The 27,550-nt window shown below is 36.0% G+C and overlaps 5 protein-coding genes across 5 annotated transcripts; 3 read left to right on the forward strand and 2 right to left on the reverse strand.

Moving 5' to 3' along the window:
* The first annotated feature begins 493 nt into the window (after positions 1 to 493).
* Positions 494 to 15,590, forward strand: LOC122398160 (nucleoredoxin-like). Its single transcript, XM_043397824.1, has 7 exons — positions 494 to 1,072; positions 13,394 to 13,663; positions 13,762 to 13,862; positions 14,026 to 14,221; positions 14,438 to 14,528; positions 14,618 to 14,754; positions 14,902 to 15,590. The coding sequence occupies exons 1-7, from the start codon at positions 590 to 592 to the stop codon at positions 15,127 to 15,129; spliced, it is 1,506 nt and encodes a 501-aa protein (XP_043253759.1). The 5' UTR covers positions 494 to 589; the 3' UTR covers positions 15,130 to 15,590.
* A 143-nt stretch (positions 15,591 to 15,733) lies between these two features.
* On the reverse strand, positions 15,734 to 19,085 carry LOC122398094 (cell division control protein 45 homolog). The gene is made up of 9 exons (XM_043397685.1): positions 18,784 to 19,085; positions 18,422 to 18,574; positions 18,136 to 18,345; positions 17,900 to 18,067; positions 17,563 to 17,804; positions 16,971 to 17,307; positions 16,500 to 16,894; positions 16,275 to 16,351; positions 15,734 to 16,189 (listed from the first exon to the last, which is right to left on the reverse strand). Exons 1-9 carry the CDS (start codon positions 18,832 to 18,834, stop codon positions 16,125 to 16,127), a joined length of 1,698 nt encoding a protein of 565 aa, XP_043253620.1. The 5' UTR covers positions 18,835 to 19,085; the 3' UTR covers positions 15,734 to 16,124.
* A 751-nt stretch (positions 19,086 to 19,836) lies between these two features.
* LOC122398095 (H/ACA ribonucleoprotein complex subunit 4) lies at positions 19,837 to 23,187 on the forward strand. Its single transcript, XM_043397686.1, has 8 exons — positions 19,837 to 19,924; positions 20,281 to 20,405; positions 20,481 to 20,813; positions 20,891 to 21,301; positions 21,381 to 21,501; positions 21,833 to 22,071; positions 22,191 to 22,424; positions 23,099 to 23,187. Exons 1-8 carry the CDS (start codon positions 19,912 to 19,914, stop codon positions 23,174 to 23,176), a joined length of 1,554 nt encoding a protein of 517 aa, XP_043253621.1. The 5' UTR covers positions 19,837 to 19,911; the 3' UTR covers positions 23,177 to 23,187.
* Positions 23,188 to 24,039: 852 nt separating this feature from the next.
* Positions 24,040 to 26,484, reverse strand: LOC122398096 (26S proteasome non-ATPase regulatory subunit 14). The gene is made up of 6 exons (XM_043397687.1): positions 26,326 to 26,484; positions 26,042 to 26,154; positions 25,234 to 25,383; positions 24,782 to 25,045; positions 24,335 to 24,601; positions 24,040 to 24,241 (listed from the first exon to the last, which is right to left on the reverse strand). Exons 2-6 carry the CDS (start codon positions 26,129 to 26,131, stop codon positions 24,080 to 24,082), a joined length of 933 nt encoding a protein of 310 aa, XP_043253622.1. The 5' UTR covers positions 26,132 to 26,154; positions 26,326 to 26,484; the 3' UTR covers positions 24,040 to 24,079.
* LOC122398097 (COX assembly mitochondrial protein homolog) lies at positions 26,145 to 27,524 on the forward strand. Its single transcript, XM_043397688.1, has 4 exons — positions 26,145 to 26,282; positions 26,454 to 26,585; positions 27,011 to 27,115; positions 27,198 to 27,524. The coding sequence occupies exons 2-4, from the start codon at positions 26,522 to 26,524 to the stop codon at positions 27,404 to 27,406; spliced, it is 378 nt and encodes a 125-aa protein (XP_043253623.1). The 5' UTR covers positions 26,145 to 26,282; positions 26,454 to 26,521; the 3' UTR covers positions 27,407 to 27,524.
* Positions 27,525 to 27,550: the final 26 nt, after the last annotated feature.

The raw sequence follows: 27,550 nt of genomic DNA on the forward strand, positions 1-27,550 counted from the left end.
AAATTTAAGCATCGATAATAATTATTGATATTTGTTTGATAGCTTGACTAGAAATTGTAAAGCTATAGTAAACATTTAAAAGAAGTTTGTTTTTGCATTCGGGAAGTTAATGCGCGACAAACCCTGTTTACATTCAATTTGGTTTTCTCATGGAACATATTAGTGCTCTACTTAGCAGTAGGAAGAAATAGGGGTTTGATTGGTGTAGTAAAATAGGCATAACCACAGAGATGGGGCCATACACTTTTCCGTTATTGGCTTAGACGATCGCGGGTTAATCGAGATTGTAGCGACTTGTTCTTTTTCCCTCTATGCCATCCTGATTGCCAACTTACTAGCAACGCATAGTACTATAGTTCCAATGATTTGCACGGAGAAAGAGCGCGCATTCATCGGCGCGACTCGGGTTTGCTCGGGTCTGTTCGGATCGAATCGTTCGCGATTGGTCGCGGGCTGCGAGTCAGCGAAACGTGAATCAGTCGGCGTTGACGGCAAGAAGCAGCGAGAAGTTCGAGTTTAGCCAGTGTAGAAACGTGAGGTTCGTCGGTGCGTGTTGCCGGTGAATGAAGCGGGCTAATTGTTACGCGCGATGGCCGCGTGCTACAGCGAGCAGGCATCATCCACCTCGGGAAACGTAACGAAAAAGTCACCTGCGGCCACCGCGAAACCGGTCAGTTGGCAACACAGACTGTTCGGTAAACAACTGTCGCGGTGCAGTCAGGTTAATCAACAGGACACGAAGCCGTGCGATGCAAGTGGTTCGCTCGTCGATGATAACGGCCGGCCGACTTGCGAGGTGATCGGTGTGTATTTTAGTTTCATTAATCCCGGTGCTACCTGCGATGACTTCACGCGTCAGCTGCTCGAACTATATACGAACGTCAACTCGGTGCACACGGAGAACGACCGGGACGCGGAAAATCCTGACAGAGAAAGGAGAAAAAAATTCGAGGTTGTGCACGTGGTTCTCTGGAGTAACGTAGCCGATGTACTCGACTTCGAAGAAAGTTTTCGTGCACACGTTTCCGAGTTGCCCTGGCTGGCTGTGCCGAACGTAGACTACGAAAGAAAGGTAAAACGCGTAACTCTATGTTTTCGTAAGTTTGTAATAAGTCCAAGACTTCTTGTCGAATTTGTTTCTGCATTCAAATGCTTTAGCAGTTTAAATATTCGACAAACATAAGGCGAATAATTATATATTCGAATACTTTGTCTACCGATCAAGTATCTGGCTGCGGATGTCTGGATAGTATGATGAGAACTATAAATAAGTTCTTTAATTTTATCATTCTTTCATAAATTTTCTTTTTAACATATTTTATGATGAGTTCTATTTTGATAGAGTCTAACCAATGTGTTTATATCTTTTTGGCTATAACCAATTTCAAACAATTACACGCTATACGGTGAACTATCATATACTAATAAGACGTAACAAAGATGCAGTATTTGTAAAGTATATTCATAAAAAATTGCATTTATGTATGTTTATAATAGATTTGCGGCATAATCGATTACTTTAATTGTAATTGCAGAATAATTATAATTACGGCTGTTGCGAGAATTTAAATCAAAAAATTTAAAAAAACAATGTAGTTTGACACTCCTCTGGAAACGTCTCGATCGTTCCGGTTGAAAACTTTTTACAATGCACGATAGTGCATTGGTGTAATTGCGAACAATGATGCTTGAAATTTTTTTATCTCTTGTTTCTGTTCCAAGTTGATGTCACCGACTCTTTATCGTTCAATCTGCAGAAATGCACGAACCCCAATTAAATTCAATTAAATAATTAGACTCGGTTTTTAAACCGAATAATGGCCCTCCGACGGCAGGGGTCATTCAGATAATTTGTAAGTTCTTGAAACTTTTCGACGAATTTTAAAACCCGTTCATAGTATCCGTTTCAATGGCTGCCCGTGTTTCAATATTCCCAGAACGCTGACGTTTCAAGATCGTTCGTAATCTTTGCTGGCTGCGGGAATTTTACGGTCGGACGGTATGATCAATTGAAGCGGGTGTATCATTTGAAATTTGTACACACGTCTGTCATAGTGTTGTACATGTACACAGAGGGGGCACGCGTGTCGTTATGCAGAACGACCGCGCGTGCAGCGCCTTTTTTATTTCCAACGGGTGTTTTAACCCCTCGCCAGACGTGCTATTTAGGGTCCGATTTTATTTGCGCCAACACACCAGGCAGAGTCGACTTTCTCTAACTAAAAATCATCCCTGATATTTCCACGTAACATTCACTTTTCGACGTTTTTGATCCCGCTATTCTAACCTGATTCTGATTAAATTTTCATCGGATATTCTAATTTTTCTTCTATTTTACAACCTCGAAACTAGAAAACGATGCAATCCTACTAGAAGTTTTAAATTTTGTTGTTTTTTTCCGTATGTACAGAGATAGAACAAAATCATATTTCCAAAACATCGTTCTGTTATTTTTGTTTTAATATAGATCGCTAAATAATCTCGATCGTAGACTGTAATTTAATTTTTTTAACGATCAAAGCTGAAAATATAACAGTTTCGTACATTGATCTCTTCATCGCCCACGCACCTCGATAACTCTTACGGTATCTCTTGTCTCGGAAGTTCGAGGCACTCTTTATGCGAATTAATGAGGTTGTGGCGTTGCAACTAACGTATAAAAAAAAAGTACGCGTGGATTCTATATCGAGTTACCAAACAGTAATCTTAAGTTTGAATGTAATACCGCCTCAAAATTTGTATGTAAGACGAATGTTCTTAGTATTTGTTGTAGATATACACATTACTGGTATATAAATGCAAGAGACCATCGGAGGTCGTTATTCCCTTTCTTTTTTCCACGATCATTAGTCAAGCCACTCGAGAAGTTGGTGTTTGTGATGCATATACATATACTCAATAGTCTGATCCATGAGTAAATGCAACGATAAGCGTCCTGCGCAATTAGCGTCAAGTAGCCTCGTGATTCTTCCTTGCTCGTTATTCCGCCTATCTACCCGATCCACATCGGGTATCATCCCCTTGAAATCGTAAGCTCTTTGTACACTGTTCTATTCATTTAACAATGACAAGAGCAACTTTGGTGTATGTAACATTTGCGAAAAAGAAATGGTCGAATATTCTCCGCTTTTCGGTCTTACGGTATTTTTTTAGCCGGTATTCAGCGTAAACAAAGAAACCTGAGACTGGTGCACGTTTCCAAGATAATGGACACCGAAAGGGCGAAAGAACTCTATCTCAACGAATTCTTTGTTTCCCTTTCTGTTGTGAAATATTTAACTGACTACCGGGAAACTATATCATGTTATAATCTGAAAAAATTTATTCCAGAATTTAGGAACGAGTCATTTAGTAATATTGTCAAAAAAATGTGATCCTTTGAAGTATATTTTAACATTACAGTATTTAGAGTAGAAAAAAAATACAATTTGTTTTTTATTACTGGATTTTTGTTCAACGAAGGTGTCTGAAAAATTAAACAATAACTACTGCTTGCACGATAAGGTTGTGGCGTCGCCTCCCATGCTCGCCACCAGAGGGGTTGCGCTCTCACAAGCGCTCGACCAACCCCTCGGTTGCTATACAGGGTGTTCGGCCACCCCTGAGAAAAATTTTAATGGGAGATTCTTGAGGTCAAAATAGGACGAAAATCATGAATACCAATTTGTTGATGGAGGCTTGGTTAACAAGTTATTAACGTTTAAAGTTCTACCTGTACTGAATTTTTTTCCCGAAAATGTGCAAGATTTCGGGGGTATGTCTATTCACCAAAAATGATTGTAATTGACTCCCGCAACCGAACACAATTTTTCCAGAACGATTTGAAATTTTTCTTCTTCGTCGAAAAATTTAGGCATCTTCTCGAATTTTTTTCTTGAAAATGCGTAGGATTTCGGGGGTATGTGTAATGGCCAAAAATTATTGTAATCGAGCCCTGCAACCGAAAATAATTTTTTTCGAATGATTTGACAAATTTTTTTTCGCCAAAAAATTTCAGCACCTACCTGAATTTTTTTCTCGAAAGTGGGTAGGATTTCGGGGGTATGTGTATTCACCAAAAACGATTGTAATTAAGCCACGCACCCAAACATAATTTTTTCAGAATGATTCGAAATTTTTTAATAACTTTTTAACGAAGCCTCAGTCAAGAAATTGATATTCTTGATTTTCGTCTTATTTTGGTCTCCAAAATCTCCCATTACAATTTTTCCCAGTCGTCTAAGGCAGGGCCTGCTGGAAAGCCTTGCTGTTAAGTCCCACTTACAGGCCCGGACAAAATAACGCCTCCTTCTTTCCTTTTTCTGTCCTCCGATGAATTTTCTCCGAGTTCCTACCCACAGCAAAGCAGCACCACAAGGTAAATATTAAAACAAGAATTCTTATCGTTTGTACACAAATCTATATTAAACGTTGTTGTTCAGGTGGTCATTTTATTAAAAATGAGGTTCTAACTTTACACGTATATCGTACACGGTTAGGTATATCTCTGAAGTAGCCAGTTGGCATGTTGCATTTTTCCGTTTCTGCGAGGGCTGCCCAGTTTGTTGGACAAAACTGAATGATTAGCTGTATAAAGCGAACCCGAGCGGCGCTAGGATGTCCGCAGAGTTGAATGGCGTAATAGAGCCAAGGCTGCTCATCGTTTGCACGACGTAAACCGTTTCATAAAGGTGCACGCCTTTGCTTCGACGGGGTAGCGCCGAGAAAAAGAGTCAAGCCCGGAGAGCAGCCTTTCCATTCCGGGGTGGCCGACCCATATCTTCTGCAAATAGCTTTCTCATTCGGCCGGCGAGATCAAGAAAGCGACTGGGTAGGTAGCGAGAACACGGATAGAAAGAGAGAAAATATATTTACGTTCGTACGCGGGCCGGTTAGAAGGAGAGAACGAATCGGTGCGATGCCAGGGGTCCCTTCCCACGAAATACGACTGAAACGGTAAAGAAGAAAAAAGGAATGAGAGAAACGTTGGAATCTAGATGGACTTTGAGGTAGTTCGTACAGAGAGTGGCCCGTACGCGGCGCTATGTATCGCTCCTTCCTCCTATTCGCCTCCTGTTTCAGGCTGCTTTTTAGCCGGCGTATCGTGTAGCGTAGATCACACACGACCTACTCGGCAGTGGTCAAAGGAAAAGTGAGAGCACGTGAGAATCGCCCGAATAAATGTATTCCAGTACCTATGACTCGAAAACTCGCGCGAAACCCTCTCCGGATGCTTTGACGCCGCGCATCCGCGACGGTATCGCGTACGGACGAAAGTGGTTAGGAAAGTTGCGCGAAAAAAATTAAATGTTTTGCGTCGTTTATCTTGTAAGTGCGGATGTTTCCGCGATATCTTCTATCTCTATGATTCGTTCCTTCAAATTATTCCATCTTACGGTAATATTCGTCTTTTCTCGTACCGTAAATAGTTACTGCTTTTTAATTCTTTTATTTTTCAGTTTGTAAGGAAGCATTCCAATTGTGTGCCCACTTTTTGTTGACTTTATCTTTTTATAATGCTCGCGAAGAGGCAGCAATGCTCATCGGACAAAAGATAACACACCACGAAATGAGAAAGTATGAAGAAGACGACTCGCAGGCAACAGTAGCCGAAGTAAAAAACCGGAAAGGCTGGCTAACTACAGCTTTGGTGTACTGTCCACCACGACAAGATATTGCAAGAAATTCTTTCATATTGTCAGCGAGAAGTTTGTAGACAGGGGATAGAGTATAACCAAGAAAAGATGAACCTCTTTGCAAATATTGAAAAGAAGATATTAATACCGATTGTCTGATAACATTGGCCCTCGAACAAAAATAAATTGGACATATCTGCCTTAGAGCAATTACATCCGCTTCTTGGTCCATTAGCAATGATATATTATGCAAAGATGTCTGACGCAAAGACGCATCGACCATCCAACTAGACTTGCTCGTTTGTTTTCAGAAATAAACTGAAAGCTCAATTGCTATTCTAGTCACAAGTACGCGATGTTATTCTTCCTCGCATACATTTTTAACAGGAAACAAGTGTTTAAAATGCTTATGGATAGTCACTCGTAACCTTCATAAAATCGATCCTCGCTGGAATGCAACGAGTCCTTCTGTGTCCCACGACAGTCTCGAATCGCGAATAAGAAACGTGTTTCGTTGGTGAGCAATTGAAAGCGCGGTAGCTTAAGACGCTGTTGGGGTTGACCAATAGAAACACAGTGGTCTCGTCAGTCTTCTCTGTTGGACGAAAGACGTCGGGAGGCCGCGATATCTGTATATATCAGGGGTGCGCAACTTTAAATACCGAAAGGAATGATATTCAACCTTACACAATATCGATTAATAATATACAGAATTTATGACAAACTTTATAGCATTTATCATAAGTATTGCGTTATATAAAAATTGTGGTAGTGTGAATACTGATGTATCATGAACACATTGTTATCTATAGACGAAAATCTCGAATAACGAATAAGAGGTAAACTACTCTTTATTCTGTTTGCTCGTTGAATACAAACAAAAATTTGAAGCTTGTGTTGAGCGAATAACTACGTGTCTGGTCTATCATTTGAGCTTATTCATTTTCTATTTTTCGAAGTTTGCTCATCTCTGCAGGGTACACGGCGACAAAGCACGCGTTGCGCACCTCTGTCGTTCACGAAGGAGGCGATTGAACGCGCGCGAACGAGTCAACAGTGATCTCATCCCTTCCCCTCCATCGCTTGTCTTCTACCCGATGTCACGGTACGGCAAGGGGTTCCCCTTGGCAAGAGAGACCAAACGGCGGGAGTGTCTGGTAGAAAATGGAAACTGAAAGACATCACTTTTCAAATTATCTTACCCCGAGCGTAAAATCTTATCCTACGCCCATATTATAACCGATATTACTCGGAACGAAATGGATACCGAACAATGATATACCTCGAATCTAGATAAATATAAATGAAATGGGTATGAAACAACAACGACTACCTTACACCGTATTCATTTCTAATACACGGACTACAATAGCGCCGCACTGACTGTGTAATTCGACTATGTTGCGCTGAACAACGGTAACGGTTGCACCAAACGTATCAGGTTTATAAATGGTTTAAATAACACGCGCAATATCAAATATTATGACTTTTGTTATAGGATATGGGGTAACAAAAACAAGCTAATTTAGCTGCTTTTAACGTACGCGAGCATTCGCAGAGCTGCAGTGGACGTTTAATGGCGCGTATTTCGTACGCCATCGTTTACGCGATAATTTTTTTTCTCGATTCGAATACTCGATACGCTTATTAAACGCCGCGGTGTCAACTACCTCGATAATGCCAGTATCGAAAGGCTCGGACGACCAAACCGATCTCGTCGAAGTACCCTGTTCGACGATTCAATGAGCGTAACGTTTAATCCGTTCGGATATCGAGTATTCGGCTACCGTTGCACGAACCGGAATTTCGCACACGTGTAATCGCGATAGGATCACAAAATAGTGATATTACACTGGAATTTTTCGTACTGATACAAATTCTCTGGAGGGAGGGAGAGAATCGACGAGGGTAAGCGGACGATGGTGAGCATGGACGATACGGCCGGGGGGAGGGGTGAGGGGGAGGAGGTAGCAAGCAGGAGCGTTGGAGGTGCCGTGGTAGGGGACATACAGACCACCGGGGGAAATAACGATAGCACCGTCGAGCGAGCGGCAGCAACGCCAAGGGAGGACGTTACGCGTTATCGACCGCTCGAGACGGAGACGGCAAACGAACGTACAGTGACTCACACTGAAAATCGTCCATCACATTTGTCTTGCTAATGTTGTTCCTATTATCTAATATATAAATATGAAATTTTTATAATTGACGTAAAAGTATGATCTATAGTAAGGCTACAGCTATTCGAGGAATTTAATATCAGAATATTTTATAGGTACAGCGCGGTGCATAACTATGGCATCACCCTCAATGATTTAGAATTTTTAATAAAAATTGAAGAGAATTAATTATACAAACTGAAAGAGTATGATGAATAATGGTTTTCGTGTAAAACTCGTTGAAGTTACTTCTATATGAAACCTGAGGCGATAGGCGACTAAAAAAATAATTCTCAGTTGCGTGATTATAGTATGATCGTTGATAAGCTAATTTCCTTAGAGTGAGAGTCGTGAAAAATATATAAAAACTAGTCTAATTTTTAATCAAAGCTTTGGTTTATTTTATATTCGAATATGCTCGCGTAGAACGTATTCGAGTGGTAAAGAAAAAGGTGCAATTTTCGCATTTTTGACGGAATGCATCAGTATTCGAGAAATTGCTGTAGGAACGAACGAGAAAACGCCGTAGGAAATATACGAAGGGACGAGGTAATGCCTCCCCGTGGAGGGTCGCGATAACGTACGACGTCGCACATTCGGTACCTAGAGGAGACCCTTCTTGCCTTATTCTGGCGTTCACCCTCTTTGTATTCAGCAGCGGCGCATCGGTAGAGAATTTTGCCCATCCTGATTTCAGTTGATGGAAAAATAGGGAATTAAAACTTGAAACAGACGTCCAGGGCGAACATGTATCGTTTATCTATAAAAGCATAATAACAAATGATTTATTTATTCGCATCTTTCTACATTAAAAATATTCTTTTTGCGTCCCCCTCTCTTGAGGTTTGCATCCCCTTGAAAAACATGATATAAGTAGAATATAATGAGTTAAATACCTAAAGCGCCAACTTGGGATTTTTAACCAACACCAGGTCTAAATTGTTTAATTTCAGTTAATTTAAGATGAGTTAGAAACATGTAACCATGGCATAGGATTAAAACGGTTGAACCAGAGGATTACCTAAAATGACAAGCATAAATTCATTTAAGTTTGTGAGTTATTAACAAAATAATGGAGGTAGACTTCCTAATAGACCTCGTGTGGTCGTTTAAAAGTTAAAGTTTTCGTCATTGTTACTTATAGCTTCTTCTACACGCCTTTTGATAAATCATTGTAAATGGATTTAAAGAGTTTAGATTTTTAATTTATTTAAGTTCAACATTGGAGGCTTCGTTAAAAAGTTATTAACAATTAAATTAAAAAATTTCAAATCGTTCTGGAAAAATTATTTTCGTTTGCGGGGGTCAATTACAATCATTTTTGGTGAATAGACATACCCCCGAAATCCTACCCACTTTCTAGAAAAAAATTCGAGAAGGTGTGAAATTTTTCGACGGAAAAAAAAATTCCAAATCGTTCTGGAAAAATTATTTTCGGTTGCGGGGGTCAATTACAATAATTTTTGGTGAATAGGCATACCCCCGAAATTCTGCGCATTTTCATGAAAAAAATTCAGTACGGGCAGAACTTTAAACGTTAATAACTTTTTAACAAAGCCTCCATCAACAAATTGGTATTCTTGATTTTCGTCTTATTTTGGCCTCTAGAATCCCCCATTAAAATTTTTACACCGGTTTTTCAAGATATAACATAAGATACAGAATTTATTTATAGATAAATTAAATAGCTTATAAGAATTTACAATTTTTCACTAACTAAAATTGCAAAGATAAGGACTCCCCTAAAAGGTGTTTGACACAAAGGTTCAGCAAAATTCTCAGACCTTCACAGGTTGATAGGAGAGTTGATGGGTGCCCGATAGCAGTCGAACCTTTTTGCTTTTGTGTAAGCTTGGATTTTGCAAAACCTACCGAGTTTCAGTAGCTAATTGTTATCTCTGTTTCTGTTTCCACGAGCATACAATGAAGTAATTGCATTAGCATACGAATACTCGTTAGGATAATTATCTATTAGAATAGTACATTTTTGCAGTATGCTTGAAGAGTAATGAACGACTACCATTGTGGTTCAATTTACTCCTTGCCTTTATGCTTTCGTAATTATAGGTTGTCCAGTTAATCAATGTTAGCGAACGTTGTACTCGATCATTGTCACGTAAAAGGAACATTTCCTACGGTCTTCTGTAAAAGTTGGTAGTATAAAAAATTATACCACAATTATTTGTAATCTGGTATAATCAATGATCACAAAAATTTTACTGTAAATAAAACAGGTTATAAATATTAAATAGATGCATCAAAAGATTTGTCTTTGTCTCTGAAAGCATCAGTGAATTAAATAATTTAACTGCACTTAAATTATTAAATGTATACTTTTTCTCTGAAGTTTTTTTACACCTTGAATTTATTTCTAACAACATAGAACAATGCGTACAGAACAAAGTGAATTTTTTAAAATGAAAATGGAATATGCACAAAGACCAAATTTGAAGCTATTTATTTGGCGTTCCTAAATTCTTTGCGTATTTGAATTTCAATGAAATCTTTTAATGCTACGCTTATGCGTACAGTTTTATGCAACATGCAAGTATTAAATTGGAAAAAAATAACGCACGGTTCACGAGTTTAATTATTGCTTGCCACATGTGACCCTCAGTCACGCACAGGCCTAGCGTACAACCGCTAACGCACGGATTATATTGCTTGCAGGACTCGCATATTTTCTTCAAAATCATTCTCTACTCTCGCAACATATCCATTTAACGCTACGTATTACTATAAAAATGTTATCTCGCGAATCCATAAATAATTACGAGCCTGAAAAGCAAATAAAAATCTATACAATTAATTTTGTCACGTTACAAATATTCATATTTTGTATTGAAATGGAGGAACAAGATCCGCGTTACAAAGGCTAGTTTCAGATAAGCCCGAAACAAAGAAACATTGCGAAGAGTTTATCATTGATTTCTCTTCAGAGCCGAAAGAAACAGTTCAACAAACTGAAAAGAAATTCCACGGGGCTCGTAGTCTCGTTGGGTCGGTCTCCATTATCTTTAACGGAACAGAAGCTTCTCTCGCTTTCCTATCGTCGTTGTCTGTTTCCACGGCCGTCGCCGCTGTAACCGGTGCAGCCTGTTAGAAGAGACGTCGGTCCTATTATCGGCAAGACTCCATTCTCGATCATCTTGCCGAAAGAGAGACATTTTCTTGGCCGTTCCTGAAAGTCGGTAATAGTTTCCTCCGTTCAAACATGGGCGTTGAAAGGGGTTGATTGCTTATCTACGAAGAAACAGAAATTTACCCGCGTCTGGTTACCCTCTGTAGTATTTTCGTGCGTGTCTATCCTTCCTTATCTTTACCGGCGGCGAGAACCTTTCCACCAGTTTCTAATATCACACTCGAGCCCTTCCCTTCTTTCGCCTCTTGTGCCGCTGTAATCATGCAGCTGGGCAGAAGGGATAGTACTCATTGTCAGCAGACATTACGCTCCCCTGTAGACACTCGTTGCGCCCTTTTTGCCGTGGTTGAATTTTGTAGCGCGGGAAGGATAACTGAAGAAACAGAACCGCGCTACGTGTTTCGAATTATTTACGGTGCACATACAGGCGCACTCGTTTATCGCTCGTATTCCGCTCACGCTTCCTGAAATTGATGGGTTTCGATTATTTTTCTCCTTCTCTTACAGTCAATACTCGCACGACGCGCGAGCTGAATTCAGACAGTCATTTTCGTGTCCAAAAAATGAAATTTTATAAAATCGTGAAGAATCGCTGTTATTAATTCGAAGTACCAATCGTCGAATATTGCAATTTTCTTCCAATATCTTTTAAAAACATTTGTTCCCATTACTTCGATCTTCCATTTTGAATTTCACATTATACAGGGTGTTCGGCCATCCCTGGGAACAAATTTTAATGGGAGATTCTGGAGGCCAAAATGAAAAGAAAATCAAGAATATAATTTGACTGAGACTTCGTTAAAAAGTTATTAAAAAATTAAATTGCAAAATTTCAATTCGTTCTGGAAAAATTATTTTTGGTTGCAGAGGTCAATTACCATCATTTTTGGTGAATACACATATCCCCGAAATCCTACACACTTTCTAGAAAAAAATTCAAGAAGGTGCGAAATTTTTCGGCGAAATTAAAAAGATTCAAATCGTTCTGGAAAAATTATTTTCGGTTGCGGGGGTCAATTACCATCATTTTTGGTGATTAGACATATTCTCAAAATCCTACCCATTTTCTAGAAAAAAATTCGAGAACGTGAATTTTTTTGACGAAATTAAAAAATTTCAAATCATTCTGAAAAAATTATTTTTGGCTGAGGGACTCAATTACAATCATTTTTGGTGAATACACATATCCCCGAAATCCTACGCACTTTCGAGAAAAAAATTCGAGAAGGTGCGAAATTTTTCGGCAAAATTAAAAAGTGTCAAATCGTTCTGGAAAAATTATTTTTGGTTGCGAGGGTCAATTACCATCATTTTTGGTCAATGGACATACCCCCGAAATCCTACTCACTTTCGAGAAATAAATTCCTTACCGAAAATATAATCTGAGACCTGAAATGGTTCCCCGAAATTTCATGCAAATCTTTGAAACACCATAACTCCTGAACGGATTGAACAATTTTAATATTTCAAAGTGCAAACAACGTGTATTTCGGTGAAAATAATGCAGAAATTCTAAGAATATTCAAAAAGTTGCTCCTTCACCCCGAAAACTGACAAAAGCCTCATAAAGATGGACCAATTTTTAAGGAGCCATAACTCCTACAATAGTGAATATATTTCATTAAAATTTTTTTCTGATGTAGAGCCCATGGATACCTACAAAAAAGTATTAAACAACATTTTCATACAACGTCAAACAAATTTATTAAAAATCAAAACCAAATTTTTAAGAAAAATCGACAGGTGCCTAAATTTTTCGGCGAAATTAAAAAATTTCAAATCATTCTGAAAAAATTAATTCTGGTTCCGGGGGTCAATTGCAATAATTTTTGGTGAATAAACATACCCTCGAAATCCTGCGCATTTTCGAGAAAAAAATTCAGTACAGGCGGAACTTTAGACGTTAATAACTTTTTAACGAAACCTCCATCAACGAATTGGTATTCTTGATTTTCGTCCTATTTTGTCCTCTAGAATCTCCCATTACAACTTTTCTCGGAGATGGCCAAACACCCTGTATGTAACACACTAAACTGTACCATTACTATAACCGTTGTGTGAAATATATTGCGAACAGTAGTCAGTTTATGTAACTTGACACCTATGGTGGTCACTGCTGTATCTTATTTCGTCGAACTGACGCTGATACTCGACGTAAGGTCGACGAGAAAAAACTTACCTAAACAATAGTGGACGTCTGCTACGTAAAATACGCATCACCGATTGCATTCTACCAATTCAGAATGTAATCTAATTACATTTGCCACGATAAAATTACATGACAATCAGATAGTTTTTAAACGGTTTAAAGATTTGCAATTGTGATAACACCATGATTGAAAGTCACGATTATTAATTGTAAATGTATTGCAATGCAAAGCAAAGTATTCACGGTCGAATATTGATGAAGAATCTTCAAGGATCATTGTGATCGATGTTGAAATACTCTTACAGGCGATCAAGTATCTTTTTTACAGACCAGGCTGACTCGAAGGTATCGGATAAAGGCTGGTGTGCCGACATTAATTTTATTGGACGGTTCTAACGGCTCGGTGGTAACCAGGGGGGGCGTAGAACGTACCATTGGCGATTCTACTGGAGCTGAATTCCCTTGGAAACCGCCTCATCCAAAAGCAGCTCTCGAGGATGGGCCATTATTACCATGCGGAGCTCGCGGTAGCAACGAACCAATGTTGCACGAGGAGCTACGCCATTGCTTTAAGGGTGTCTATTTTAGCGCGCATTGGGTAAATTATATATACTTTCCGTTTATTGTAATAACTTCTATAACGTGATAAAATTAGAAACAATAAGGGGTAATACGTATTTCTGTTGCTTATATTAGTGTCCACCTTGCAAAGCATTTACCCCACAACTCGTGGACACCTATCAGCGAATTCGGGAAAGAGGCCACAACTTCGAGGTGATCTTTGTGAGTTCTGATAGGTAGGTCGTATTTGATCAGTTATTTTGCTCGTTAAAGAATAGAAAATCGAACTGTAAAATTATTAGAATTTAACTAATAATAGCACCGACGATACTAATAATAATAGAGCTAATAATCCCGACTTATGAGATTTAAGGAAGATGTAAATTTTTGTGCCACCAGGAGCGAGGAATCTTATAACGTTTATATTGAATCGATGCCTTGGTTGAGGATACCGTTCAGTCAGGAAGAAAGACGACGAAAATTGGCGAGAGCTCTCGACGTACAAGCAATACCCACTTTAGTGATACTCGATCCCCGCGATAATATTATAACTTTAGACGGTCGAGCGGAATTGATCGAGGACCCTGAAGGACTGGTAAACAAAAACTTTCTACGAGAGATTTATTAAGCTGCGTGATCTTCCAGAGCAGTTTAAGAAACACAAGTTGATTCTCGATAATGTGTTTTACGATGAAACATTGAAAATAAACTAACCATATTTTTTTCAAAACATTTTTTTGCTCTGAAAAATTATGCAATTTATTTTTTTATTTTACGCAGGAGTATTGAAAGACATGTATTGAACTTTTAGAATTTTCCTTGGACCAGTTGTTTGGTGAATATTTTAACAGAGAAATATGCTACTTCATTGCACGACGCACCGGCAATAATATTGTTCGTCGGTAAGTTCCCTTAAAAGCATTTTTTTTAATATGTATATGTAATATTTTTTAAAAGCGTTATATTCTTTTATCACGGTATGTATCGACAGAAGGCGAAGACTGTGAGATTCAATTCGCAGAGAGCGTATTATTGCCAGCTGCACAGGCATACAGAAAAGATAGACCTGACTACGATCCAAATTACGATGATCCAGATGATATTTTGCAGTTTTATATAGCATTAGATGTAAGTATTAATCCAGTACGTAAAGCAAATTTACAAGAATGGTCTACACCTCGGAACGACGAGAAAATCCTAATAAATATAGATCCACGAATCTCTTGAGTTTTAGATATAGTTAATTGAAGTTATAGCAATCTATTTTTATCGCAGTGTGAAACGTCGGATATCCTCCGCGAATTTGTGGGTTTGGACGACGCCGTGCCCCTTTTAACGGCGATCGACATACCGCGAGGAATTTATGTCGTGATGGAGGATGGTGCCGAAATAACTGTGGACTCTGTACAACAATTCGTCGATGGGTTTCGTAACGACAAATTGCCTATAAACAAAATAGCCGCGGTACACAAAACAGTCAAAAATGATCACATTTCTACTTGAACACTTTGGAATTATCGCGGATGATTTTATACAAATTATTGAAAACCATACGTGCGAAGGAAGGAGCAGTTAGGTTTTATAAGTGGTCATTATACAACCACAGAATAAAGAAACCCCATCCTCTCTTCTCAATCCTATCTCTGTGATACCATTGCTCCTTCGAGTAGGAAGGATCCCGCGCAGAATTGCGCTTGTATTGTATCTGTACACCCCTTTGTGGAAGTAACCAAAAGACATGTATTATATATCATAGTCAAGTTAAACTTGAGCGAATTGTATTTTTAAGTGTACGCACGCACACGAATACGGTAATATATTATAATGTATTACTTAACGAACGCCAAATGAACACGTCGAACGTATCTTGAGTTACTAAGTGTTTATTTAATCCTGTTTCCCATACAGGCAAATAATCGTCGACTTCGTAAAATTTTATGTCTTAAAATTAACTTAACTTTTGCAAACCGAGAAATAAATAGATATGAAAAATTGTACGAGTTTATTGAAGTTTCATTTTAAACTTATAATTGTTTTCGTATAAAAATTATATCTAGTGTCGCTTTAACATTATACGTCTACGAACGATCAATTTTTATTTGCCGATTTACATTTCATTCTCCAAATGCGTTTTTTCCGTCATTTTTTTTTTTTTTTTTGATTCTTATTAATTTTATCGACAGAACTGGAATTCGATGGGCTACATCACATGATAATGAAAATTTCGCAATATACATCGCAATTATTCTACTTTATACACATATCTACAATATAATTAAAGCTACGCGTCATTAATAATAAAACGGGCGTTATCAACTCGCGTTTATCGAAGAGTTACAACATATGTCGCATGGAAATAAAGTACATTAGATTCATCCTATCGTCGTGTTTTTTTAAAAAGACATTTGCTGTCATTGTTTGTACTGTTTTGTCTATAAAATAAATAATAGGCGGGCAAATTTTATTTTTACATGTCAAATAAATCGCTAAAAACTATTTTATGCTAGGAGAGCTGCCAAAGCATCCAAAAATTTTGCTCTTTCCTCGATTTTCAGTCTTATTACTGGAAAAAGAAAAAACTTACCATTAAAAAATTTGCCGTCTTAAAGGTAGAATGACAAAACTCTCAGCTCTTAAACAGTTCTTACTTGTTGTATCAAAGTAGTCTGCTTCTATGTTACAATTTGTGTTTTTAGCCGCTTGTTCGAAGGCTCTTCCAAATAGACTGTAAATTAATTAATATCATTGCAACTAAATCAAATATAAATTAAAATACAGGGTGATTCTATCACTGGAATTCTATCACTGTTTTTGTGGCTTTCAGCGAGAGAATCGCTCCATATTTTCACGACTACACGAATACTATGAATTACCTTCGTGGCTGATCTTCGCATGCTGGCGGTATACCAACCATAAGACACGTACCATTATCCGGGTTACATATCGAAGAAACTACAAGTGGCCATTCTGGTGCTCGTCTGTTTTTCGAAGAATCTACGTAAGCCTTCAGAATAAATTGAGCTAGCATCACCAATGGATGCGGATGCATGAATATATAATTGTCAGCACTTCCATCGGGGATGATTATGTAAAGAAACGAACCAGCGCTTCTGATATGCTTCATTTGTAAAATACTTTGCGCAGTCTTAAAAATACTACTAAGCATGATTTTTGCCTTCTCTACGCCGCTTTCTAAAATATTTTTTTTCGTCCGCGATAAACAGTCGAGAGCATCCAAAAAACAACGCTGCGGCAACTTTTCTTTCGACTAGAAAATTGAGACAATAACACGAACATGTTCATAAAATTGAACGTCAAAAGTATACATATAAATATCAACTTACGGAAGATTCGAGTACGGCGAGCATAGAATAAACTATGTCCGAGGCACAGTATTTAAACTTGTAACCATACTGAAGGGTAAAACTTGTCCCGATAATCGTGTCTACTTTGTATTTTCCCGCTAACTTTTCAACCATTTGTCGAAATTCTTGCCGCAGTACAAGATCCATGGCGGAAAATCGTTGTCTCGACTGTTCCAGAGGTAAACCCATTTCTGCCAGAAGTTCCTTCAATCGTTGTTCCCCTCTGATTGACCAAAGTTTTAGCGACACTGCGGTTGGTACTGAGTGTCTTAAACTAGCCTCCACGGTCCAATGTCGATACAATGCAAGTGTAAGGCTATAATTTGTCTCTAAGGAATTATATTTCATATTTTGTTACGAACAGTTTCGAGACTATTTTTTTTTCTCTCTTGTCATTACTCAAAATAATATTTCAACTATACCTAAAATTTGGATTTTATGTTTTGTTTAAAATATTTTCACGGCAATGTAAGCTTAACTTATTCGCCGAAAATAATTAGTTTCTTTTGTAGAACTCTTTTGGGCATGTTACACGAGAATATACAAACATATTCTCACGAATGAAGGATACTCTTTAGCATAAGTGATTCGGATTATACTCTGCTGTTGTTGCTGCTCTGCATCGACTTCGCCTCCTTGCTTGTGCGTTAATCGGGATACGTGAGATTGAAGAGCACCTTCGTCAAGAACGCTCAACCGCGATTCTACCTTATTAAGAATGGCTTGTTCGGTACAACCAACTATAGCCCACCAAACCATATCTAAATTGTCTTTTGACATGTGCCAGGCCATTTCAAAAACAAGCATTGCACTCTGTAAAGAAACAAAAAAAATTTTTTAATTTTTAATCGATGTCGCGCATATTTAGGAATTCGCGTATCGGTTATCCATTTTAATACGATGTTTACCGATTTGCCATAGTAGCTGTACTGTGTATAATTGAATAAAATAGTTGCCCTGTTTTCTGACCACTGTCTTCGCTCTGCTTTTTTAATAATATCATCCTCGTTTAATCTTCGTCTTTTTGTCTGAGATTCATCATTTTCTAACTCTTCATCTGTATCATCCTCGTCAGACTAAAGATTATAAAGTGTAATCTTTTTTTTTTCAATATTTATGTTCATAAAAAATATGAAATGTTTACCGAATCATCTCTGAAAACTTCCTTGTATTCTGGAATCTCCTCATCTTCGTCGGCTTTACCAAGTATACGTACTTGACTTTCCGAATATATGTTACATAAATCATAAGGTCTATGACTATCAAGAATATAAAATATCACAGATTCTGCAGGTTGTAGCAATTCCACTAAGTCTAATGTACCGCCACAATTTATCAAGATAACATTTTTTATCTAAACAAATTGCAACAGTTAATAATTAATTCTAGTGCATAAGTATTGACTTGTATGTGTATAAAATGTTTGTTACCTCTTCGCAATTTTCATTAAAGGCACGAACCATATCCTGTATACCTTGTACAGGTACTAGAGTATATATCATGTTATCATTTTTAAAAAGCTGTTGCAAAATTCTGCAGGCACAAATGGCATCGACATCAAAGTTAACAAGTAGTAGGCATCTCTGTAATAAACAATTATTTGTTCTATTCTATTCAAATTTTATCATTTTTACAATTAATTTCTTACGTACGAACTAAAAAATATAACAATAATTTGAAGGTAAATAAAAAGTAAAATCGTGTAATTGTTTAAAAATGACAAGTAATATTGTTTAACCTATATAAACATATCAGAACTTCTCGTGTGCAGAAAGTTAAAAATGTAACTTACGTCGTCCCTTATCGAACGATAGAAACTTCTTTCTAAGTTTTCCACGAACATATTGCGGTAATTCTCGGCATGGGAATATTTTTTACATTTATCGTACTTATTCTACCCCTTGTTACTTTGCATCAACGCTAGACGAAAGCGTGCTGTTCACGATACCGAATGCAAGAGAATCATTACAGTAAATACGGGAAATATCGATATTAAACGGTTACAATTCATCACAGGGATTTATAAAATGTCTTAAGTAAATTAGAATTAAATAACCGCATAAATCGTGCTACACCTTTTACTCGACGAGTGTATGAAATTGTAACGCAGAATTTAAAACACAAACAACAACACTCTGGGAATTGGAGGGAAGCTGCAGTCGAATTTGAAAGTGATCGATGTATTTCTAGGGTTTCGATCATATACCTTTATGTTGGTTAAAAATTAAATTCCATTACAATCATTTTATACTATCAGTATACAACTTAATTATTTGGTTTACTAGATTTATTATATCGCATTTTATTTAATATTTAAAGATATTTGAATATGCATTGCTAGTCTGACTCGAAATGGTAAAAATTAAACGAGAAATGCTTCTAGATATTTAACTGAAAATATAGTGACTGCAAAATGAAGCTCCTTACGGCTGATAATTGTAAATACATTAACTTCCCGTGATTAAAATAGAAATGATTTATAGAATATTATTAACAAAATACTATACATGAAAATAAAGATTAATAAAACTCGGTGGACTTAAAGAATATGATTTATAGTTATTTATGGTCATGTGATCTCAAGTAATGCAGTGTGCCAACACTGAATAAAAATGAACTAGTCGGGCAAGAGTTAAATACTATTAGATATGTGATTAGTGCATAAAATATTCGAATTATATTCGCTAAGTATTTGAATCATTGAAGTCTTCGAATATTCATATATAGAAAAATCCGTTTTACTTTTAAGATATTTTCTATGTGTTTAAAATATCGTACATCATATCTGATCTATAGTATAGATTCTATACCTCACTTTGTTCATGGACTTGCATGTAGGAGGACGCATAGGCTATGCTCCCGCGTGTTTGATGTAGCATTGGTTCGTTAAGATACACGTGTTGTTTCTACCTGCTTAAAAATGGCTGACAGTGGTAATTGTTATTAATTTTATTTGTGTTTTATATTATTCAATACGCTAGATGTTATGTTATAGTCGTTAATTCAGATCAGGATTCTTATTACATGCATAAGAACCGATAAAGATAGTCACCAACTGTTATAAATATTGGTTAGATGTCTAGCGGTAAACACGTGTTTTTATGAGCAATAAAAATCCCGATTGAATATATTACTTTAAGTACAATGTATTGTACGTATTTCCCGCATTTGTCTTATATTAAAATTAATTTTCCACGCGCGTGCATGATTATTGTGTCTTGAAATTACGATGTCTACGATTAAAATTGTTACGAATACATAGGTTAATTTTTATTATTTTTTTAAATAGATAAAAGTAAGAAAAAGAGTAAGAAGAAATCGCTTGGAGAAATACAAGCGGCAATGAAGTGTCAGCTTGAACCCTCCAGTGAACTTGTAAAGCTTGAATACAAAGACTGGCCTCTTCTGTTTAAGGTACATAGCATTTTTTGATCAAAGGAAATAATGTTCTCTCGTAATTATGATTGAAAACGCTTAATATTATTTCAGAATTTTGATAAAATGCTTACTCGTACAAAACATTTCACCCCTTTAACCAGTGGCTCGACTCCATTGCATCGTACGTTATCTGAATATGTAAAATCTGGTTGTATTAATTTGGATAAACCGTGCAATCCATCCTCGCACGAAGTTGTAGCATGGATAAAGAGAATTTTGAAAGTAGAAAAGACCGGACACTCTGGTACTTTAGATCCTAAGGTATCTGGTTGCTTAATAGTATGTATCGATAGAGCAACTAGATTAGCTAAATCGCAACAGACTGCTGGTAAAGAATACGTTGCAGTCTTCAAACTACATTCTGCTCCTGAAAGTATTCAAAAGGTAAATGTAACGTTCATTTAGCTGAGATTAGTTTGACCATAAGTTGATATACTAATCGTAATAATGAAACAACATAGGTAAATCAAGCATTGGAAAAATTACGCGGTGCTCTGTTTCAACGGCCTCCGCTTATATCTGCGGTGAAGCGCCAACTTCGTGTCAGAACAGTATATGACAGTTGGTTCCTTGACTACGACGAGGAACGGAATATGGGAGTGTTTAGAGTTAGTTGTGAGGCTGGCTCTTACATTAGAACTATTTGCGTTCATCTCGGTCTCTTCTTAGGCACTGGTTGTCAAATGCAAGAGCTACGTAGAAATCGTTCGGGCGTGCAATCCGAGAAAGATGGAATGGTTACTATGCATGATATACTTGATGCTCAATGGTTGTATGAAAATCATGGAGATGAATCGTATTTAAGAAGAGTAATTAAACCTCTGGAAGCTCTTCTTGTAAAACACAAGAGAATTATCGTAAAAGATAGTGCAGTATGTATTAATAATATTTTTAAACAATTTTATAAACGAAGAAACATTCTTTTACAATGCTACATAATTATATTGATAGGTAAATGCTATTTGTTATGGGGCTAAAATTATGCTGCCAGGTATTCTGATGTATGATGATGGTATAGAACTGAACCAGGAAATTGTAATAGTAACTACAAAAGGCGAAGCTATAGCACTTGGTAAATAAATTTTCAAAGTAGTATAGCACTGCCACACATTATAGCATTAGTTCAAGCCCGGGGGCACACGAGCGTTAAAACGACGTGCGTTGCGACGGACGTCGATTTCAATGGCCGTTATGGCAAATCGACGCTCGTGTGTGACCTGCTGCATTTCTCAAAATCAATGCACATCGTGTGGTCTCTTAATATATGACAATGTATTTCTGCGACGGACGTTGTAACGTTTATTAGTATTCTATTTCTTCAGCTTTCAGTTTACTTTCATTTCTATAGAATAACTAAGTAATTTGGGATAATTGTGCTTACAAGTTTCTTTTTACTATTATAGGTATAGCTTTAATGACGTCCCCTACAATGACAGCTTGTGATCATGGTATAGCTGCAAAAATAAAGAGAGTAATCATGGAAAGAGATGCATATCCAAGGAAATGGGGTTTGGGACCAAAAGCTTCTGTAAAAAAACGCATGATAATTGAAGGAAAATTAGATAAATATGGAAAGCCGAATGAAAATACACCCGCCGATTGGTTGACGAGCTATGCAGACTATTCTACAGTTACAGTAAAGGTAGGCATTCAATTTCCATCTTACGTACATCATAAATGTTCTAATTAATGTCTTTATTAATTTATATAGACGTAGTGTTGTTACAAAATTGATTTATTCGAGTTTTGTTTATTTAATAGACCGAGGAAAATGGTACTGTTGCTGCAGCTACGGCACAAAAGCGTAAATGGCAAGAGACTGTTGTTTCACAATCTGAAACAGATGTTCCAATAAAAGAAGAACAGCCTGAAGATCCAGAAACAGTATCACCGAAAGAGAAAAAGAAGGAGAAAAAAGAGAAGAAGAAGAAGAAAAAGAAAGAGGCAACTGAATCCGAAGCTGATAATTCAATGGTAGTGGAAACCGAAACTCAGGTAAGATGATATTTAATCCTTTCGCTACGACGGGCGACAATAATTTCCAGTTATGTTAAATGCTCTATTTATTTTCTTGAGCTCATTGTATTCAAGTTCAAATGTTTTATCCGGCATCATTTGTTTTTTACGGACAAGGTAGTCTAGTAATGCCAAAGGAAATAGTCTTGAGAGTCAAAACAGCTTTTTTAGAAGTTACAATAGTGCTCGCGGTTATCTCTATCAATTCTTGGAAGCTAAGCGGCTTCGAACATCGAGCGTAACTTGACGCCGGTCGTTATCGATACATTGTTTATATGGTTTCGTGTGGCAGCTATTGTATCTCACTTGCACTTGTCTTCTTTACTTATCTCCGTTGAATTCTGAGAAGTAACCACAAACTAAAATAACTTAACACTTTAATGGCCCGCACGTATCACGCGAAAACCGCTGTCCGTCACCACTGATATTGTACATCAGAGTAAGATACACGAAGATGCTAGGAGTATTATTATAAGGAATTATAAATGTAACCTCAACAAACGTAATAGTTTATTTACTTAAGTGGGCACTACTGTACATGTAAATTCGATCGCTGATGAGATGACTCTCCGCACGCAATTTATATGTACACTGTTTTGGCGAGAGCATCTCGACGGTGAACACGCTTATAGCGAAAATATTTCTATTTACAGGAAACACCAGTTAAGGAAAAGAAAAAAAAGAAAAAGAAAGATAAAAATCAAGATCAAGAAGCACCAACATCTAGTTGAAAACGTTTTTTTTAAAAACGTACTTTTAACGTACTTGTTAAAAGAATATGATAATCTATCCGTAAATGTGAAGGAAAAAGTACGACATTTCATACAAGAGAACGTAACTCTTCTATAACAACAATTTTGAGAAAATATATCTTATTTTATAATTTTTAATTTGTAAAAAGGAAACATCTGATTCGTATATATATATATATATATATATATATATATTATTCGTCGTATTAAATGAGAGATATTTTATGTTCTGTAGACTTGTACAGTTCGTGATTGAAGACAATTTGCATTTAGTAATTTTTTAGATTGTGTTCTCAAATTTAACCTGCAGTAATGCTGTATCATCTTTTACTAATAGTAAAATAGGTATGAAATAAAAATTACTGTTAGAGGTTAAGTTCCATCAATTTCATAAATAATAAAAGTATATGGTACGATATTTTGTATCAGCAAATGTACATAGCGAATTATTTCTACTCGAGAATGTAAACAAATATTCTTTTATAATTTGTTTACGACAATACTAATATTTAGTTCACATTACTAAGATCGCGTAACAGTGAACAGTATTTTTATTCTGTGTCACGTAACGTTATCTTCGTACACTATTTCATCTCTTTTTCCAGACACCCATGTTTCATTCACTTTTTAACAGACTATAAGTCATGTAATGTCTAAATACCTACCAAATTTATAAATACACTTTAAATAAATACAAACCTACTTGTACGCATTTTAGTATTATTTTTTAAATATGGGTATAAAAAAATGAAATGTTTAAAAATATAGTGAAAATAATTTGTGCATTATATGCACTATTTTTGGGTATAAATTATGAACACACATTTTAGAAAGATGTATATATTTTTAATAACATAGTGCAAATTGTGTTTAAAGAAATAGTTATTTAAATACAACTGTATCGAGCATAGCTCCCAGACATTGAACAATATTTGTAGCCATAAGTGTGTCCACTTTTTCTTCTAAATGCCGTTTTGGATCTTGTTTGCCCACATTTTTTATAGCTAATTGTTCGGGTGTCATTTTCTCTTCGTCTTCCAATGCCTGTAAAAACAAATTCTCGAATTATTATATTTATTCGGGAAATTTAATTTTATTCTTAAAATAGTTTCTTGATACTGTATTTGAATACACTACCTTGTTATAATTTTTCGCAAGTTCAAGCATCTCTGATACAATATTTTCATTCAGCCTACTGTGTTCCGAATATTCAGCAAGGGTAAGACCATCCATCCATGTCTTTTTATGTAAATTTAATAGCATTTTCTGTTCTAATTCATTTTTGCGATAGTTTATGCTAATGCTGTAATAATGACGATTTAAGCCATGAATCAAGGCTTGAACAGATGGTTTTTGTAGATGACCTAAATTCGATGTAGTTTGGCGGGGTTCTTGGCCCAAAACCTGCAATTTTACGCGACAAACATATATCCAGAGTTCCATTTTAATCATTTTATAGAATTCCCTCCAAATTTAGTGATTGAAACAAAGTAAGCCCGATTTGAGATGACGGTATGGAAAAATTAAAATCGATACCCTATATGTACATTAATTTGAGGCAATATTTTTTTTATATGTATTTACCATCATGTTTGGATTAATTAATCTAAATGCATCGATAACAACTTTTCCTTTCACAGACTGTATCGGATCGATAACGACAGCAACTGCTCTTTCGCTAAGAGCCTCGAATGATTGTTGCGTGTTAATATCGACGCCAGACAGCCAGCAACCAAATCCTGGATGGGAATGGTACCACCCGACAACCATTTCCGGTCGTCCAGTTTGTTTAAGCATGTCTAACATTTTTGCTTGAAATACTGGATCAACTGCTTCCACGCTGACTCCCTGATTGAACAATACTAATAAACAAAATGCTACGAAAAATATAATATTAACACTTCGCGGACTCCATATACTAGACAATATATTTTTATTGTTAAACGAAGATAAAATTTAAATACAAGTTAATTTTCTGTATTCCACTAACGTCCGCTAAGGGTTCATATATATTGTAAAAAGATTCTCGATCTTACAGTTCCCGTTTGAGGCATTGCAAACACATCGATAACACGAACGGTATAATCGTCGACAAATTCTCCAAGCATCAAACCCATTACTTCCATAGGTACACCAGCACGTCCGTGTTTAAGCATTTTTAAAAGCGCTAACGATGATATGTACACCTGATAATATTAATGGTAATAGCATGTCATTCATTTATTCACAAATATAAATTACTATATTACTACAGTAAATAACTTTAATCTTTGCCATACTAGGCCTGGGTCAATTGGGCTCAGTTTCTGCAATGGGAATATTTGTGCAGATTTACCATTTTCTTTTAGTATAATTCAATTTCTCTTTAGAGTAAAATTCTTTGTTTTTTTAACATTAATATTATGGTCACAAGTGCATTTATGATATGCATACAATAATACATTATACTTTTATACATATCTGTTATTGTACTATATACAATAACTAAGATGATAACTATCATAAAGGCATTGGAAACAAATCAATCTAAGAATGCAAAGAAAAAATTTAAAAAGAAAACATGAATGTAAAAACTTATTTGAACTTGGGACTATGGGATTGTAATTAATTATTTTCCCACCATACTCGTATTTCTTCCTGTTAATAAATTTCACACAACCAAGTTATATCCTACATATGAGTTTGAATAATTAAATTTTTAAAATGGATGCTTATTCGATGAAAGTCTTCTGATTTTCTTATACTAGGTATATACCACAATATTTACTTAATATCGATTAAAAATTGGTTTCCTGGTATGGAAGCCTTCCCTTGTTAGTAGGAACAAAATTATATACATTTTACCTGCTCTGCAGTATCAACAACGGGGGCATCTGAAGTTGGAGGTCCTTGGTTCATACCTGGCATACCTCCTAATCTCAAAAGTCGGTCCATATTTATTTATTTTTCAAAGGTTTCTAAAAGCATCAAATATACACTTAATTGTATATTAAAAATAGAAGACGCGCTAATTATTAAATTGTATTTAATACAGATAGATTTTGGTTGAGGTTAAGCTTATCAACAAAGCACCAAAAGTGGAACGGTATTATTTTAAATCGTTTAAATAATGCTATTTATTTGCTTACCTATTAAATAAGTTCACAATTAGTTCAGAAAATATTATAATTTATCGTTCATTCGTAGTATTAAATAAGCATTATTTTCACATGCAATGCAATTGACAACTCTCAAATGTGCACACTCACGAGCGCAGCCTATAGGAAGCAATAGAGAGTGACTGACGTTCATATAATTTCCAATGGTTGTACTTTTAATGCAAAAATGCCTGGGGATGTGAAATATTCAGTACTTCCGGCGAAATTAGGAGGAGGACCACATAATTTAGGTAATCTCTAAAAATGTAAATTAAATTAATTTTAGGAAGATTCTGGTAAAATCTAAAAACGTATAGAATGAAAAATAGTTAGAATAAAATGAGGTTATGAAATTAAATCTTAACCGCTTTTATCAACATGCTAATTTATTAACGCTTGAATATTGAAATTTTTGATAATTTAAGCAAAAAGAGGTACAAATGATGCCGACGAAAATGTTTTCATCAACAAAGATTGGTCTTATTCTAAATTTTCTGTTGGATTAAAAACTATAAATAACTCCTTATTTTGCAAATTTCGAATTGCTATTTGCTTATAGAAATTCTCTTCATTTATATTTCTTGAAAAAATTTGATATTTCAATTGTAACACAATTCCTTACATTGACTAAAACAGTAATTGATCAGACGTGGAATGAGTTAAATATGTTTTATAGGCGATCCCAATGATAAATCTTTAAGAAAGGTAGAAAAAGATGTACTTATACCGCAAAAAATGAGAAATAAGGCAAGAGAGGAAAAGTGTGTTAAAGAAGTTAAAGGTAGTGTTGATACGTGTTACAAATATTATTATATATAGTTGAACATTTGTGTAATATTTTTTTGCACATATCTGATTTGTAGAGTTCTCAAAGTGTTGTAAAGATGCTAGTTTTGCAATGGTTTATAAATGCAGAGAAGAGAATACTGCTTTAAAAGCATGTTTAACAAAGTGGTACACCGATGAACAATTTAGGGAACAATGTACACAAGAGTATTTACATGAAAGAAGTGAATTTCGAAGGACTGGGGTAGGATTGAATAACAAACTAAAAAGAATGCAGTCTTCATAAATTTTTGTTATTCATAATAATGGAAATATTAAAAAAGCATCATAAATCTTTATGAAATGTAACACAGGAAAATATGATTTAGTAAAACAAATAGAATTTATTATTTTCAGTACATGTACATTTATTTGCAAATTTAATAAATAT

This window comes from Colletes gigas, unplaced genomic scaffold (assembly GCF_013123115.1).
Source record: "Colletes gigas isolate AHSC1104 unplaced genomic scaffold, ASM1312311v1 Colletes_gigas_Sc00011, whole genome shotgun sequence".
Lineage (NCBI taxonomy): Eukaryota > Metazoa > Arthropoda > Insecta > Hymenoptera > Colletidae > Colletes > Colletes gigas.

Excerpts from the sequence above, each read along its gene's own strand:
- LOC122398160 (XM_043397824.1), top strand. The coding sequence starts at position 590 with ATGGCCGCGTGCTACAGCGAGCAGGCATCATCCACCTCGGGAAACGTA. Across the intron at positions 13,664-13,761 it reads TCTATTTTAGCGCGCATTGG|TGTCCACCTTGCAAAGCATT; the intron begins GTAAATTATATA and ends TGCTTATATTAG. Across the intron at positions 14,222-14,437 it reads TCGAGGACCCTGAAGGACTG|AATTTTCCTTGGACCAGTTG; the intron begins GTAAACAAAAAC and ends TTGAACTTTTAG.
- LOC122398094 (XM_043397685.1), bottom strand. The coding sequence starts at position 18,834 with ATGTTCGTGGAAAACTTAGAAAGAAGTTTCTATCGTTCGATAAGGGAC. Across the intron at positions 18,575-18,783 it reads ATCGTTCGATAAGGGACGAC|AGATGCCTACTACTTGTTAA; the intron begins GTAAGTTACATT and ends TGTTTATTACAG. Across the intron at positions 17,805-17,899 it reads ACAGCTACTATGGCAAATCG|AGTGCAATGCTTGTTTTTGA; the intron begins GTAAACATCGTA and ends GTTTCTTTACAG.
- LOC122398095 (XM_043397686.1), top strand. Across the intron at positions 20,814-20,890 it reads CTCCTGAAAGTATTCAAAAG|GTAAATCAAGCATTGGAAAA; the intron begins GTAAATGTAACG and ends GAAACAACATAG. Across the intron at positions 21,502-21,832 it reads AGGCGAAGCTATAGCACTTG|GTATAGCTTTAATGACGTCC; the intron begins GTAAATAAATTT and ends TTACTATTATAG.
- LOC122398096 (XM_043397687.1), bottom strand. The coding sequence starts at position 26,131 with ATGGACCGACTTTTGAGATTAGGAGGTATGCCAGGTATGAACCAAGGA. Across the intron at positions 25,046-25,233 it reads CAATGCCTCAAACGGGAACT|GGAGTCAGCGTGGAAGCAGT; the intron begins GTAAGATCGAGA and ends TTGTTCAATCAG. Across the intron at positions 24,602-24,781 it reads TAATTAATCCAAACATGATG|GTTTTGGGCCAAGAACCCCG; the intron begins GTAAATACATAT and ends GTAAAATTGCAG.
- LOC122398097 (XM_043397688.1), top strand. The coding sequence starts at position 26,522 with ATGCCTGGGGATGTGAAATATTCAGTACTTCCGGCGAAATTAGGAGGA. Across the intron at positions 26,586-27,010 it reads AGGAGGACCACATAATTTAG|GCGATCCCAATGATAAATCT; the intron begins GTAATCTCTAAA and ends TATGTTTTATAG. Across the intron at positions 27,116-27,197 it reads GTGTGTTAAAGAAGTTAAAG|AGTTCTCAAAGTGTTGTAAA; the intron begins GTAGTGTTGATA and ends TCTGATTTGTAG.